The 17,500-nt window shown below is 40.7% G+C and overlaps 2 protein-coding genes across 7 annotated transcripts in view; both read left to right on the top strand.

Annotated features, from left to right (window-relative positions):
- LOC138019844 (uncharacterized) overlaps window positions 1–17,500 on the top strand; it is a 290,417-nt gene that overhangs the window by 216,469 nt on the left and 56,448 nt on the right. The window lies entirely within an intron of this gene.
- Window positions 1–17,500, top strand: part of LOC138019846 (uncharacterized) — a 142,476-nt gene that overhangs the window by 124,385 nt on the left and 591 nt on the right. For 5 of the 6 annotated variants that reach the window (XM_068866787.1, XM_068866784.1, XM_068866786.1 and 2 more), the window contains 3 exons: window positions 4,448–5,089; window positions 12,736–12,816; window positions 13,315–17,500. The exon at window positions 13,315–17,500 is cut by the window's right edge and continues 591 nt beyond it. In XM_068866787.1, coding sequence (XP_068722888.1) covers window positions 4,448–5,089; window positions 12,736–12,816; window positions 13,315–17,500 — 4,909 coding nt within the window. The remainder of the gene's footprint in view (window positions 1–4,447; window positions 5,090–12,735; window positions 12,817–13,314) is intronic. The other variant, XM_068866789.1, reaches the window with a different exon arrangement.

Here is a 17,500-nt window from a genome sequence, read left to right as displayed (position 1 = left end):
TTTTACGCTCCAACTCTGAACAGAGACCACTGATGGGTGCATGAAACTAGCAGAATTGGCCATTCCTCTTTCGATTCCCTCTTCATTATTTCCTGCCTTGTTATCTAAGACATGCGGCCCCAGCAAAACAAACACAAAGTGATGATGTCACACAAAACAAGTTTTTTCACAAATCACGCTCAAAGATGGGCTAAGTTTAAGTCCAAAATATAATGCGTTCACATGCACATAAAAAAGCTACATTGTATTTTGTGAGAGAATCACAAATCACAAGTAAATAAAGGATTAATTCAGCATGTGCTAGAATGAGGAACACCGGAACATCACGGAACATCCTGGAACACCAGAATATCATGGAGCACCCAAAATAATAAAGACCAACAAAAAGTTAATTTTAAAAAACACAATTTAAAAAGGGCCTTGGTTTTCTGCTTACCAAAACATTGTTACAGATCGCCATCTTGATAGTGCCTCCCAACATGGAGAGCGTTGAGTGAATTACAATTAATCAAGTCATTTGCCAAATTAATGCAAATTATCCAGCTATGATCAACGCAATCCTTGGTGATTTTATCTGTCGGCTTTCTCAAAGCATGGAAGTTTTTGGTTTATATTTAATTACAAACCTTTTACTTGTGTATAGATTTTTTTCTCTATTTTTTTTTTGCTTGTACAATTGATGCATGAAGTGAAAAAGGAATTTTAAAAAACGGCTAACTTTCCGCATAAGTGATTCGAGTACTTTAACATGGGTATTTGCGCTTTCCATGCTTAAAGCTTGGCAATCTGTCATAGGAACATACACGCTTTGAGAAAGCTCTTCGTCTGTAGTGAGTGATCACTACCTGACGGACTAAAAATCACCAAGGATTGAGTTGATCACAGCCAGATTGCATTTGTAAATGACTTGATTTTAATTCATTCAATGCTCTCCATGTTAGGAGGCTCTAGCAAGATGGCGATCTGTAACAACGTTCTGGTCAGCATAAGACCAAAGAGCTTTTTTAATTGTGTTTTTAATAATTTAATTTTTTGTTGTTCTTTATTATTTTGGGTGTTCTGGTTTAAACATATTATGCCAATTAAATATTTCATGTTTCATGGGGAAATAATTGTACAGCCCCAATCAGGCTAATCACACAAAAAGTAAAGGGTACCTTCAAGCTGTCTCAATAGAGTGGAATCAGTCTGACCTACCCATGGCATTTAAAAGCTTCAAACAATTAATATTGCCAGCTATTCTTTGAAGGCCCTTTAAGCGTAAAGCAAGAGGAAGTAAAGGCGATCGACCCATATCCTACTTTTGATTGTTGAGGAACGGCAAAAAATCTCCTGGTTTGTTCAACGAAGAACAGACCAAAACTGAAACAATTTTTTCAAAGTTGGCAAGATACTGTGTATCTATAACCCAAGTAAAATTTTTGGATTACAAGGTACCACCTGCAAGGTTTCGGGCAAACTGATGACGAGAGAGTGTGGATTTCAGGTGTAAGATATCAGACAGTGGAGAAATGCCGCTTTAATAAAGCTGAGCTCAAAGAGCGTTTGATTGAACTTGTAACTTATTTTTGGTACTCATGAACGGAAGGTACAAGAGGTTCTCTTAGGAAGAGATGAAAAATTGAAATGCAACAAAGCAGTGTACATGCCAGAACAAGAGAAGCTACAATGAATGACATACTGAAAATCCCCAGAACAACAAGGAGGGTTGGCCTGTACTGACGAATGCTATTTAGCAAAATCTAAACCCCCAGTGTGGAAAATGTGGACTAATAGCCACAGAAAAAGTGTCCAGCTCAAGGTTCAAGATGTAGAAAATGTAATCAGTGGAACCACTGGGAACGGGTATGTAGGAACAAACAAACACGGGGTGGAGAACCAAGTTTGAGCCTTGAAGGCAATCTGTAGGCCGGAACCCACAGGATAAGGCAAGCCAAGGCAAGGTACATGCAGTAGGAGAAATAAGCTCTGATTTTGAACAACTACCGTATGCCTCGAGTCAATTCAGGTTGACAGTTCTATTTTTAAACCCGCAGTAAGAGATGAGGCTTTTGCCAAAATCCAGTTAGGTCTACCACATAATAATCATCCCAACCATGCGCTCAAAGTGAAGGAAGATAGTGTTGCACAAGGAAATGCTCTGCCCTTGTTTCCAGGCCAAGTGGATGATGACGACCTTCCAACAACAGCCAGCCAGATCAAGCTGCATACAATGGCACACAAATACCACAGTATGGAGTGTGCTCTACATGTATTAAGGGTGCATACGATTCACCCTATTCTGGAATAAGAATACGTGGAGTGATGATTTAAAATGGTATGCTTGGCGTATCGAAGCAACAAGGCTAATAAAGATATGTTTAAAATAGGATTTTTAGCTGGTGTTTGGCAATTTTAATGTGAATCTCCATAAAAACAAAGGATTTATATCTTCTATTCCTTGTATTCCTATACCGGAATACAGTCAATTTAATGCACCCTGAGTGATGCAGTCTTCTTTGTTACTGATGTTACCAGCCCCGCTATCTGTGGACTACCCACCTCTTGCCAGCTCTACCTGTTGGAGGTACTATTTTTAATACACCTATGTTCTAGTAGGAAGTCTTTTCCGGCAATTGAGGGTAAAGTGCGTTGACCTTTAACTGTTATACCCTGACCGTTTTGAAGGAGCTGGAAAGTTAAAGGGTGAATACCACATTGTTACTGACCCTGTAGTTCATGCACCTCGGAAATGCCCAATACATGTTAGGGATGATGTTAAGAAGGAACTTGATGATATGGTCAGTCAAGGAGTTATTAAATTGGTGATTGAACCCACCGTGGCCACTCCCAAAAGTCAAATGGGCACTGGCGTATTTGTCTTGACCTCAAAGATCTTAATCGCATACACCAACCCTTGAAGACATCACTCACATGTTCAAAGAAGCTCAGTATTTTGGGTGCCAGTCATGGTTATTGGTTTGTAGTTCTCGATGAAGAGTCTTCCTACCTATAACTACCTTTAATAGCCCATTTGGCAGATTCAGGTTTACCCTTCTTCACTTGGGGCTCTGTGTTAGACAAGATATTTTTCAACAGAGGATGGGCTTCATCTTCGATAAGTGCTCTTGAAAAGTTGGTATTGTCGATGACATTGCAGTCCATGGCTCTACTGGATGCTGGTTGCATGGCAACATGGGCGTGTTTATAACCAGGACACGTGCATGATTAAAGAAACAAAGATTACTGTAGAGTCGGTCATGTAATCCACACACGGGATAATTATGAGGAGAGCAGGAAAGTAGTAGTATTGCATTTGTATTTGTTGTGTTTACATGGGTAGAAAACAGCCCTTCACATTACCCTACAATAGTTAATTCTGTTGGAACATTTTAAAGGACTTCTAAAGCAGTGGAAAGATGGTGATGACAGAATTAAGGATAAACTGAATAGATGGGAGTGTATAATAATATGAATGAAGACTTCTAGAGATGCAGGAGCCAGGGTGTTTTGGAACAGAAACATAGCCTGCTGTTATAACGTTGTTTTAAAGGACTAGGGTCAGTTGCTGGAAGCTTGGTTAGTGCTAACCGTTGGTTAAGAGGTATCAAAACCTATAGGTTTCCATGGTATTTTACCCTACCCGGGTTGCTAGAAGCATGGTTAGCACTAACGAGCCTTTCGAACAACCCGGGCCTGACCGTCAATATATTAATAAGTAGTATCCAGGAGCCCTCACTAGTGGAAACAGGCTCTTAGAAGGAAAGGATATCCAAGGCTGGGAAATCATGTCAATCCAGCCACGAGCCCCCTTCTGGAAATGGAAGGGGAGAGTTAACGCTAGTAGAGAATTCCCAATGTATTAACTGTCTCCTTTAATTTGTACCCTTGAGATAGTCAACAAGAATTACTCGATAGCTCACTGGAATAATTTCTGGTGTTACGGTACTATATATGGCAATTTTATGGTACTATAATTATGAAACCGTAATTATTGCTTAACAAAACCAAATGTGCCCACTATTGTGATTTAATAGGTAAACATAGAAACATGAAAGCTCTCCAAAACCACCCTATATTTCGTCTTTTAACTTGCTTATAATCAGCGACCCCCTTTTTTATTGTAGAATAGTAATAAGCAATTTGAGATAGAACTATCGGGAAAGTTTTAAAAAATTCTTGGGAGGTAATTTTTTAAGTAATTCAGAGCTACCTTAAATTTTTGAAAAATTAAAGTAGCTCTGAATCACCTCCCATGAGTTTCATATGTTACCATAACATTGCTGTTACGTGATAGCATTGTAATGACAACCCTTCTAATAGGAAGGTCTCAAAAGTAGGGAAACTCAGTTCCAGCCACCTTAAGCATGCACACTTAAGAACTGCACATAGAGGCAGGCAAAATAACATCAATTGAAAGCGGATCAATGAAAATTGAATGTAACCATATATAATGATGCCTTTTCAGGTGCTGTAGATGGAAAAACCAATTATGCACTGTTATGTAGACTTCTGGCCAGCCTGGGCTCAAAAGTGTTGAGGGATGTGTTTGACGGACTAATTCATCCACAAGACCTTTGCAGAGCCTTGCAACGTGAGCCAGTGCACTCTAAGCTTCTGTCTCTTCGAAAACAAGAAATCCTCAGTCCAGAGCAGTGGAGTAAATTGTATCCAGTTAACCCCTCCTCAGTATTATCCACAGACTTTGAATCTGATCTCCTGATCGTGCTTCTGAGGACAATCTGTAACCTGAGTCCCCCAGCCACTGGCTGGGATTTACCTCCCGATTCACTTGACACCAGCTGTGTGTCTGACATCGTACGTTTAAAGTATTTCATTAATGCAGTATCAACCCATGCTGAAAAGGACTCTGTTAGTGATGCAGTGACATTCTGTGAATACAAAGATGAGATTCAGAAAACACTGGTAAGATTGGGTGGAGATGAATATAATGATGCCATTTGTGAAATGGAGAAACAAGAAATGGGTCTCTTAGACAAGGAACGTTTTAAAGGACTTCTAAAGCAGTGGAAAGATGGTGACGACAGAATTAAGGATAAACTGAAAAATTGGGAGTGTATAATGAAGACTTCTAGAGATGCAGGTGCAGGTGGGTATTTTGAAACAGATACATAACCTGCTGCTTTAACATTGTTTTAAAGGACTGAGACCGTCAATATATTGATGAGTAGTATCCAGGAGGCTCCACTATAGTGGCAACTGGCTCCTACACGGAAAGGGCATCCAAGGTTGGGAAATCCTGTCAACCCAGCCACGAGCCCCGTTCTGGAAATGGAAGGGTCATTTAACGCCAGTAGAGAAGTCTCAATGTATGAACTGTCTCCTTTAATTTGTACCGTTGAGATGCTAAACAGGAATTACTCAATACTTCACTGTAATTGTGAGTTTAAAGTTGCCAGAAGGTTTTCTCCGTAAACTAATGTAATCCTCCGATCTCTCTCTTTGTGTCTTTACTTGAAATCCTTATTAATTTTGTGAATGCTAATCTCCTTTTTAGAAAATATTCTAGTATGCCACCTGATCTGGGCCTAGATGTAACTCCTCCACATCACAAAATTGTAAAAGGCAGTAAAAAGGAATGCACTCGATCTGATCAAAGCCTTTGATACTTTGAATCATTTAGCTTATTTTATGGAACGGCAGCTCAGTTAGTTGAACACTGGGCTGCCATGCGGGAGGTCGTGAGTTCGACTCCGACTGGACCAACACTCAGGGTCTTAAAATAACTGAGGAGAAAGGACTTCCTTCGTAATTACACCCACAGATGGTTAGACTTTCAAGTCTTCTGGGATAAGGACTATAAACTGTAGGCCCCATATCACGAATATCTTCCATGTTTATTAGTTCTCTGTGGGACGTTTAAGAACCTACACACTATTCGAGAATAGTGGGGGATGAAGTTGCCGATGTTGTGGCTGTCCTCGGTGAGTGTGTTCTTTCCAGTAGAAGTGGCCGGTTTGGTGTAATGTCTGTAAAAATCCTTGTGGTATATGCTGCCACCTAAGCAAAAACAGCCATAAGTCAAAAGGACTGCCGAGTGCTGGGACATGTAAATGTAAATGTAAATTTACAAAAGTAACATTATTGGAGTTTTGGTTTAAAATTGGCTTTTATAAAATGGTTAGGATAGTACTCGCACTCTCATTGGTCAGTAACAGTGTTTAGATGAGAGTATGTAAACACGACTGTAACATCACACGAATTTTGATTGGTTATGTACGCGCGTTTTGATTACCTGTTACCTATCCTCCGCGTGCCAGGTGGCACATAGGGCCTCCACAGAAGCTTTCCATGTCTGTCTGTCTACCGCAACACCCCGCACCTCGTCCCACGATCCCCATCCTCCTTCTTTCATCTCCCTCTCTACGGTCCTTCTCCACGTTTTCTTTGGTCTCCCCCTCTTTCTTTTTCCCTCCGGTTTCCAATTTAACGCCGTCCTTGTATCGCTCGCTCTGTCCTGCCTTAGAATGTGGCCAATGAACTACCATCTTCTTCTCTTTCCTTCCTGACTCACTGGTGACATTTCCGCCCTGGCTAGTAACTCTTTGGTGGTGATGTGATTTTGCCAACGTATGCTGTGAATCTTCCGGAGGCATTTGTTTTGAAACACGTTGAGAACGTGTTCATCGCTCTTGGTCATTTTCCAGGTCTTACATCCATACATCAAGGCAGGCAAGACGAGGGTCTTGTACAGCTTCATCGTCGTTCTCTTTAAGATGCTCTTGGAGTTCCAGATCTTAATTAGCCTAATGTATGTCCCTCTTTCCTTTGAAAGTCTGTTCTGTAAGTCCTCCATCCCACCTCCTTCTTTATTGACTTTGGCGTCAAGATAGGTAAACTCCTCTACTTCTTTGATGTTTTTACCCACAATGCTGATAGGTGCTTGATTCTTCGCATTGATTCGTATGACGTTGGTCTTGTCAAGGTTTATTTTTAGGCCGACCCTTTTGGCTTCCCTGTCCATTCTTGAGATTTTTTCTTGCATTTGATTTCTTGACGAGGATAGTAATGCTACGTCATCTGCAAAACCTTGGTCATCCAGTTTTGTTGTTAGTCTCCATCTTATGCCGTTCTCCCCCTTGCCAACAGTTCTTCTCATTATCCAGTCCATCACTATAAGAAAGAGGAATCCAGACATGTTGCAGCCTTGTTTTACACCGGTCTTAATATTGAACCATTCACCTCTCTCTCCTTGGTTCTCTACAGCACATTGGAAATCCGCATAAAACAGCTGTATTATCCTTATGATCTTCTGGGGGATGCCGTACTTCCGCATGATAATCCATAGGCTGTCCCGGTGTACCGAGTCGAAAGCTTTCTCAAAATCTATAAAGTTCACATATATAGTTGCTTGCCACTCGTTTGCTTCCTCTATGATATTCCTCAGAATGAAGACTTGCTCTGTTGTTCCTCTCCCTTGCCTATAACCAGCTTGCTCCTTCCTGAGTCTTTTGTCTGCTCCACTTCTCACTCTGTCAATAACAATACGACCTAGCATTTTTCCAACTATGGACAATAGAGTTATGCCTCTTGAGTTCTTACAGTCCTTTAGGTTACCCTTCATTGGTAACTTGATTATCAACCCTTTCCTCCAAGCCTCTGGAATAACCTCGAACTTCCATATCTTCGACAACAGCTCGTGTATCTTTATTGTTGAGAAATCTCTGTCCGTCTTCAATAGGTCAGCGGTGATGTTATCGATGCCGGGTGCTTTCCCACTTTTCAATTTTCTAACTGCCTCCTTTACTTCGCCTAGTGTTGGCTCAGTGTCTGCAATCTCTTCTATTGCTTCCTGGAAATCGAGCTCTTCTTCGTCATCATCCATGATGGTTATTGGATTTTGTGGTGGTTCTCTGTTCAGTACCTCTTTGAAGTGTTCCGTCCATCGGTCTTGTATATCTTTTTTGTTGCCGAGGAGGTTTCCGTGCTTGTCCATCACCGAAGTGCTTTGACGACTTTGGCTGCCATTGCTAAGTGTCTTTGTTAGCACGTACAGTGTTTTCATGTGTTGGCTTCGTGCAGCCTCTTCAGCTTGGCTAGCGATGTTGTTCAGCCACTTTCTTTTATCAGACTTGATGCTCCTTTTCACCTCCTTGTTCTTCTCAGCATATTTAGCTCTTAGTTGATTCTTCATCCTTTCTGAATGAGTGCTTAAAATCTTCTTGTTGATGGCATCCCGTTGATCTACTAGCTGCCATGACTCTCCGCTTATCTAAGGTTTCTTCTTCTTCCTCGGTTTACCTAAAACAGTATCCGCTACTTCGGTATACGCTTTCCTCATGACCTCAAAATCTTTCTCCACCTCGTGTTGATCATCTTCTAAATCTCCGCATTCTTGTTGTAAAACCTGGTACCTATTCCTTAGGGTAACCTTGAATTCTTTCAGGGTATCTTTTGATTGGCTGGTGCGAAATATGAGCGTGTATTAAGAAAATCTGTTTCAATTGAGGAGTAAAAAAACCAGCATTTTCCTTCATTTGTCGAATTATTTTTGAGAAATATTTTACAAAAGCAATAGAGGACGTTTTCCGTGTTTACATTGCGTCATCTAAACACTCGGGGGAGTTGGGAGAATTCTCCACAGTTATGCAATTCCTTGACTGCGTCTCGGGTTTGCATAAATGTCTCGAATTATCCCAACTCCCCCGAGCGTTTAGATGACGCAAAGTAAACACGGAAAACGTCCTCTATTGATTAAACATCACACCTAACTGACTGAGAACAGTTTATTGCAGATTGTTTTTTTCAGTGAAACGTACAGCCTGTGGAGCGCCTGGCAACGCTTTTTTCTTAGATTGACATATTTTATCTTTTAATGAACAAACCCGTAAATGATCAAATTTTGCCAAATGCTCATGTTTGTTAAAAGTATTAAACAACCTGAAAGCAATGGTGAATCAAAAACTCAACAGTGCATTTGACTGGGTCAGTGAAAAAAAAAAGAAATTCAAGTAACATGGGGAAAACTAACTTTCAGGGTTTTCCATCTGCAAAAATAACTAACCCCTAGTCTTTATCACCACACATTGAAGCAATTAGGCAATAGAGGGTTGCGCGAGAAAGCTCTAAATACCTTGTATGTTTCAAAAAGTAAATATTACGTAAACTCTCAAATTCTCAACACATGCGAACCATGTTCAGTGTGAGGGAAATCACGGCATGGCCGACAGAATTTTTAGGATTTAACGGATTAAGTAGATAATTATAGAAAAAAATTATAAATTAAAAAGCCTATCCTCAAGGTGTGGTTTTTTTCCAGATCCAACGCGATTTTGGCCATTTCTCGGTTGCCCACCGTATTATAAAATCCCAAGGCTGGACTGTCTATTCTGGGGAGCCCAATTTGAGTCAAATATTCTTCAATGAAATGTTCCCACGGTCACAATTCCATATCAGAATCAATTGACAAAGATTGAAATTTCATTTCAACCCATCATCAACGCAATAGCAGTCCTGCGAGGGACCTCAGCGGGAGTTTGTTAACTCGATCGCAAGAAACTGCGAAAAATGCGCTTACCAGGGTGGCAGACCGTAGTGTGTCAAAAACTTTTTTTTGAAATTCCCCTGGGTCTCCCGACACGACTGTTTTCTCTGAGATACCAATAATTCAATTTCACTGGCTTCAATGGGTGCTTACCATTTAGGCAAAAAATCCGGGAATTTTGCTTTGAGGTCAAATGGAAAGGCAGTTTTCCGGAAAATCTTTCGGAAATTGTGGACAATCTCCAGAGGTATTCGCTTTTCTCCTTTCGGAATGGAATCGGGGAATTCCCTTACTATTTGCGAGAATCGTTCCGTTTCCAGGCCCTTTCTCGCAAGATGGAGTAAAATATGCGGGATGGAATTCCGGGTAGAAAATGGTAAGCGCCATTGTTATCCGGTTGGTTAATAAATCCGGAAGCAACGATCATTCAATCCGGATTATTTGGCTAAATGGTAAGCACCCAGTAAGTCACGGAGGGTTGTTGGTTCAGCTCGGATTTTTCCGAGTTCCCATTCGACGATGCATAAGATCTTTCGTGTATTTCAGTAAGTCCACCCACAAAATATTCGTAGCACAATATCCTACAAGAACAAATTTTATTCGCAGGTTAATTCCTTGAAGGCTTGATAAATACAAATACGATCGCGAACAGCCTACTGCGTACAAAGGCCTATTAACTAATAAAAGCGGCATGAATGCGCAAAATTACCGTAACTTACAAAGAATTTAGTTATTCTCCTAAGTTTGTACACTTAACTCTGACTTAACAAATTGATGTCAGTTTTTCTTGCGTCTGTCATGTTATTGATCATGAATTTCGTCATAACATTGTGAAAGTAGTTGTCGCCTCGTGGATCCGCAGACTACTTTAACCATGTTATGACGAAATTCATTGTCAATAACAGGACAGACGCATGAAAAACTGACATCAATTTGTTTGTTACAATAAAAAAGGCAGAGGGGCTGTCAAATTAAGTCAAAACACGAGAAGAACGCGAGACAAAAATGCGAGAAACTTCAATTTTAGTCAATCTGACACGACCACATTCATAACTTGCCTAGCACTCTTATTGGCTAATGGAAAAACGGTGACAGATCGACGTTTCACAGAATTTTTCATAAATTAAACTCTTCGAAATGCATAAATTATAAATTTATGTGTCTGTCCGCTTATTGACAATAAAAATTAACCAAATGAGCGCGCGAGAATTTTGCAGTCATTGTAAAATACTGCTTTCATTCTCGCTAGGCCTCTTAGCCATCTTTCAACGCTTTGCGGCTTCGCGAATGGGTTTTTGAAGTTTGTCCACAGAAAGGAGGCGTGACTGTGATTGGACGACTGAGTCAATCATGTCGGGAGACCAAGAGGGCAATAAAAAAATTTGTTGTTGACAAATTACGGTCTGTCACCCCGATAAGGCTCAGTTTGTTATTCAACGGTCGAAGCCGTGGCCACTTAATCGATAAAGCGAATCATGCGGAAGCTGTTTTCTTAGGATCGAGTGAACAAACTACGGCCTGAGGTCGCTCGCAGAACTGCTATTGCGTTGATGGTGGGTTGAAATGAAAATTCAATCTGAACCCCAATCTTTGTCAATTGAGAAACCGAGAAATTGAAAGATGACTCCAATCGCGTTGGATCTGAAAAAAAAAAAAAAAACACGGGAAGGAAGCCGCCCACAATGGCAATAAGGTTAGGCTTTTTAATTGAGAATATTTTTATATAATTGTCTTCTTATGCCTTTTATCGGAATTCCCAGACAAATCCTTACATTTCTTTCCGCCAGGTAAAGGTAGATCTTATTTAACGTCGGTAATTCCTTTACCTTCTAGAGCGAGGGTATTCTCCCAAGAAGCCGACGGTGCACTCATTTTACCCCCCTCTTACCATCAGTGTTCCGTTTTAAGGGTATTTAAGGCTGTTTAAGCTTCCCTGAAAGGAAAGAAGTTGAAAGAAGGATGTGACATCCGGGGATCGAACTCAAGACCTCTTGCACCAAGGCAAGGCCAGGCTTTCCCTGAGCTTGAGGCGCCTGTGGTTTTTATTTTGTGGAAACACTGACCATTTAATGCTCGTACCTTGTTGCATTTCTTGAAGGTGTATGCTAGTGTCCTACATCAGAGGCATACTTTGTGTGAGAATCAAAACTTGTTCTTCACATTTGCATCTTGTGTATGTGTGTTGTAACAATTTATGCCCATAAAGTCTTCTCCAAAAATAATCATTTACATAACGTTTTTGGCATTTTATGTTCATTCGTCTCCCCTTGTCCCAAAAGGGTGGTACTGCTTAAAGGTGCTGTTAAACTGTGCAATTTTTCGTACAACTTGTCTTGTAAAGCCATTGCGAAACAAGTTGCACGAAATATTGCGCAATGTAACATACCTTGCAACGGGGTAAAAACGATGCAGAAAGTAAAACTGAGTTCTACTTTCCGCAACGACTCTGGTAACGTTGCAAAGACATTTTCGAACTTTGCGCAGCGTAATATTTGTCCTGCAACTCGTGTCGCAACGGTTTGCAGCACCAGCAAAAGAAAGTCATGTGATCATCGAAAACGAGACAAGTTGCAGGAAACGTTACTTAGTGTAACGCCCGTCAAGTAATGTGTTTTGCTGTGTGAGAACTTTACTCGAAACAAAATTGCAAGAAAAGTTGCTAGAAAAATTGCACTGTGTGACAGCGCCAAAGGTTTCTGATCCATCTTTAACACACTCTTCCAACCTCTGATTAGTAAATGTAAACGTTTTACAAGACGATGTTAAAAGAGCAGCTGCTATCTTTTGAGAACCCAAACAAATTTTGGAATATTTACTAGAACATATTTTTGGTGGTAAAGTTTGGAATTCACCAGATTTCTGTGGTAAACAATTATAAAAAACTACTCTCAATATAAAATCAGTGATTTCTCCTCTGCTCTCTTTAACATTTCTACTGTTTTATACTGAACCACTGGCTCGCTTTTCTCTTTGTTGTGTAATGTCTGTGATTTTTAGCACTTGTTTATTTTTTTTTTCGAATTGGTATCTAGTAGCCTAATAAGTTTTTACCTTTTACCTAACCAAATTCCATACTTACATGTATCTTGATATTTTTTTCAGTTAATCTTTTACTTCTGTAAAGGCTTTTATTTTTTAGCTCATTTCTGGATAGTAGTATATTTTCTTTGTAATTAATAGCATTAGTAAAATTGCTGTTGTTGTTTTTGTTGTTAACCTAATGGGAGATTGTGTTGATTATTCTACTATAGATCCTGTACAACCAGAAGCAAGTTGTGCTAATGTTGTGTCAGCAGCTGGCAGAAGCACCACGCACGGTCATCATGAGCATGGTAATTTAATCACTGATAAAAATCACTGAAAGTAGGTGTCTCCAACTTGCTTAGGATGAATGAGTTATACCCCCCATTATGGTTTTAAAAATATGTAATGAGTGGGAGGGTTTCATGAAGACTTGTTGAGATAGAGGTGCATTTTTGGGAGCGGATAGTTGGCCTGTTGTCACATCCTCATTGCTATTAATTTATGAAACGCTACTTCCACCAGCAAAAAAATATAGAATCAAGGAGATCTCTGAAAATGTTGGATAAATAGTCGAATGAGAAAGAAAATGGCACTAGGTGTGCTTTTCTCATTGCATAAATTTTGTTTTCTTTATATAGTTCCTTGTAGCATTACGTTTGGTAATGCAATGACCCGGCACCACTAATTCTTGTTCATTTTACTCGCTTCATTTTAGAATGAAGCTGCCCTACTGAAGATGTAAGCAATTATTTTCACAGCAAATAGATGTTCGGTCCCACCATTTTTTCCTTCGTTGTTTGTTTCAGAGATCGCAGATTGTGAATCAGACATCAGATTCTTTGCCAAGCGCCACGATCCGGACACAAGAAATTGGCTGTTTGATGATTTCAACAAGTGGTTCAGTGATCCTGGTGAGTCCAGAGCTTATGTTCTCCTGGGTGATGCAGGAGTCGGCAAGAGTGTGATTGCTGGAGCCCTGGCGCAACGCATGAAGGAGCATTTAGGTGCTGCCTGCTTTTGCCGTCACTACGATGACACAAGAAATGATCCCAGGTATCTTCTTGGGACTTTGGCGAGTCAACTCTGTAAATGTAATAGTCGCTACAATAATACAGTGGGTGGGATAGATGGTGTAATCACGATGTTACACAATAATAAATTAGGAGTTCAGGAACTTTTTACAAAACTGTTAGAAGAACCATTAGCTAAGTGTACGCATTTAGCAGAGCGAAAATTAGTTATTATTGACGCCCTAGATGAGACAGAGTACGAGTCCAGGGAAGATTTCCTTTTCCTTATAAAGGAACGTTTCCCGCGTCTTCCTCATTGGCTTTTGTTCTTTATCACCAGTCGCCCTGAAGACAAAATACGGGAAAGATTGGAGAAATACAATCCTTGTGTTAGGATTTGCGCGGGCGATAGTGAACAGCATTATATTTATCAGCAGCACGAGGGAGATATTCGACGATTTCTTCAGAATGGTGTCGATTTTTCGCTTCTCCCGTTCACCGTGGAAGAGATCGCGAAGTCTTGCAATGGGTTGTTCTTGCATGCATTTTACCTCAGGAAGAAACTCAACGATCTCGCAAAAACAGGTAAGATGGATTACACGCTGAGTGACCTTCTTGTCGACGATGTTGAAGATTTCTTTCGGGACAATTTTCAACGAGTGTTTAGTAGAGTAGGTAAAGATCTCTACGAGAAGTTGATCGGATGTATCCTAGCTGCTCCATCTCCCCTTCCTGTCTCGTTTATTCCCTTTGTTCTGCAACAAGAAAAATCGAGTCTTGATGAGCAGGAAGTAATTGATGCTGTTATGCAATTTGCTTGGAATCAAACTTCCAATGATACCGTCACCTTTCTACACAAACGGATTCCAACTTGGTTAACAAAAAATCCAAGGACGAGAGACTACCAAAGAAAGACCAAAAGAAAAGATTGTCCTCACTTGTTGATAGACAAGAAAAAGGCAGAAGAGTACCTGGCAAGAATATTTGAGGAAACACTGTCTGGTATTGTCACCGAACCTTTACCAGCATGTCCATGCATAAATGAGAATTTGCAGGACTATGCTTTTCGCTTTGCCATTCGATTTTTGTGTGAGTATGGTGACCAGGAATTAGTAGGAACTGTTTTTAGGTGTTTGACAAGTTTGCATTTCTTGGAGAAAAGAGTCGAAAGTGGGAAAATTGGTATCTACCACCTGCTAGAAGATTTGAAGCTTGCTTCATGCTGCCCCGCATTCAAGGACTTACACAAGAAGAATATTCTTCATGAGATCTCCAACGCTCTTGAAAGCAATGTTCATATTCTTTTGGAAGCGCCTCATCTTTTAATTTCCTGTCTTCGAAATGGATCAAAAGTCTTGCAAGAAACTGGTCTAATTCCCAAACTCTTGGGACCGTGGTTGGAGTGGAGTGCTTTTCCTGAGTGTCTTCCAGGCTTTCACGTTTTTGCGACAGCTTCTGATCAAAGAACGGTAGTGGCCTCAAATGGTCGCTCCATTGTTTTTGTTGATGCATCTCGTTTAACGATAGTGAGTGGTCCTTTTGAGGTAAGTCAACTTACAATAAAGGAAATCAAGCATTTGGAGTTCTCGCCTGACGGTAAGTGGGTGTTTTTCGGTAGACTGGACAAATGGTTTTCGGTTGAGCGTAAAAGTGTCGAAGACTTTTCGCAGTTCTCTGGAAATAAAATCATTTATGAGAAGTGCGCGTTCACTCGTGATGATCAGTACATTGTCGTAGAAGGGACTGGCGCTTTCTTGGTGTCTTGTGAGTGTGCAGGCGAACTATTGGCTCTTTGGGCCTTACAAGAAATTCACCACAATAGAAGTGAAATGACCTGCTTTCCGTTGCCATCCATTCCTTTTGTTTTCAGAAGATCAGCCAAACGATGGCGCTCCAGTGATTGTCTCGGAGGATCAGTCGAACAATTGGTAGTCTACCTTGAAGCACCAGAGTCGTATGAGCCGGTTGAGCCTTTTGTGTGTTTAGTACCCTGTAATCACTGTACGCCATTTTGTAAAAAACTGGGAGCATTACTACAGTCAGTTTATGATTCATCCTTGAGAGCAGTTCGCCAACTGATTGTTGAACTTTATCCTTATATATTTGATTTCCAGGTTTGGAATGTACACAATGGAAGACCTTTGTTGTACGATGTCTTTTCGCTCAGTGTTCAGTTAAACGAATTCACTTATTTTTGGCACGTAAGGCACGGCAGACAGTTGAAGGGACTTTACGGTATCACCGCTAAAGCTTCTTCTATCAGTAACATAGCTGTGGCAAATGCTGTTTACGCTGTTACCCTTTCTGAGATGCACGGGGAGTTGCGGAGGCTGAGGGTGAGAAGATTCCTAGACAAGGAGGCATGGCTGACACGGAAACGGGAAGGACACCCAGAGGAGGATATTAGGCGACGGGTCCCAAGGCTATCGAGGATACTTTTTGCGTTCTCTCGAATGAATTCTCATCTGCTTCTGAAAGATGATTTTTCCGTGAGTTTCATTTCCGTTTCACCACGACAGAAATGGCTCCTCCTGAGCTATTGGGATGAACCTAACATTTTACGTGTGTACTCTGTATCCGAAGCAAATGAAGAACAGTATTTTCTTGATGCTAACTGTATCCTGAGAAAGCTCGAGCCGTTTTGTTACTTCACATTTACGAATGATGACAGCTACTTCATATATAGCACTTCATCAGGGTCACTATACGCTTTATGTCTCCAAACAGGTACAGCTTTGAAAAGCGTTACTGGAACAAACCTTTGTGTGTTCAAAGGGGAAAGGCAGGTTGGTTATTCCTTTCAAAGCAAAAGCGAGAAAAAAGCAATATATTTGACAGATCTTTTTAGCCCGTTGGTGTTTCTACGCTTATCAAGCTTAATCCATGGCTCAGCAGTATCAAAATCCGCTGCAACGACATTCATTTCAAGTGACAGCTTGAAAGCTGTGAGCTCCAACTCGCTGACTACGAGTTTGCAATTTATGAATGAAAGCATGTCACCCACATCGGACGCTTCATTGGCAAGTTCTCGTGTGCTCCAAAACGTTGTGTTTTCTGCTAATGGAAAGTCAATTGCCTTTCGTGATGAAAACAAGGTAAAGTTGTGCAGTGTATCTGCAGAATTCGTAGAGGTCCAGGAGTGTTGTACCATATTTGATCAAACGTCTTCGTTAACGGCTGTAATCTCTTTCTCCACTGACAGTCAATATCTTCTCGTTTGTATACGGGATAAGTTAAACGACCAGGATTTCTACGTTTGGGATGTTGAAAAACAACAGCTGTCAGTTAAATTTAAATTGTCAGGATGTGTCATTTTCGAATGTTTTTGTCTTTCCCCGGACAAAACGAAGTTGATCTTATGTTGCGAATATGAAATTCATATTTGGAAGTATTGCAATGGTACTTGCTGTTTATTGGAAAGAATTGGAGTCGAGAGATTTTACAGTTCTGTCAAATTTAGTCAGTGTATTGTTTCTTTGGACAATGAACTGCTAGTTTGCTGCATCGCAAACATAATTATTCTCTACAGCCTTCGGGTTCCTGGCAGAATTTTTCAGTCCAAACGATCTTTCCGTGGTCATCTTGGCAGAGTTGAGTTCTGTAAGTTTTTGAAAATAAACCGTTACCTTATTAGTTATGGCATTGACGGCGTAGTTTTCCTGTGGGATTTGGAAAAGGCAAAAGCTGTTGGGTTCGCGAAAATAACGCAAAACCAGGAATCGATCGTTGGCATGGCCGTGTCACCCGATGAGGACAGAGCTGTTTGCTTCACGTCCCGTGGTCGAATATGCGTTGTTAAGCTCTGTAACCTGGGAATGTGCCTCTCTTTGAAATTGTTGACGGCACCAACAAAACACGAAACGAATAGTGCAGAGGAAAGTCCACAATCTGCAGGAGAAATGGTGTCTACGATTTCAGCTCCATGTGCTGAGGATGAACTGGAATTCAGCAGTTCTGAGTCGGAAGAAGACATGTTTTCTTA

This window comes from Montipora capricornis, chromosome 10 (assembly GCF_036669925.1).
Source record: "Montipora capricornis isolate CH-2021 chromosome 10, ASM3666992v2, whole genome shotgun sequence".
In the NCBI taxonomy this organism is placed as follows: Eukaryota; Metazoa; Cnidaria; class Anthozoa; order Scleractinia; family Acroporidae; genus Montipora; species Montipora capricornis.
The sequence above is the reverse complement of the archived record's forward strand: the minus strand, read 5'-3'. Positions and strand labels throughout refer to the sequence as shown.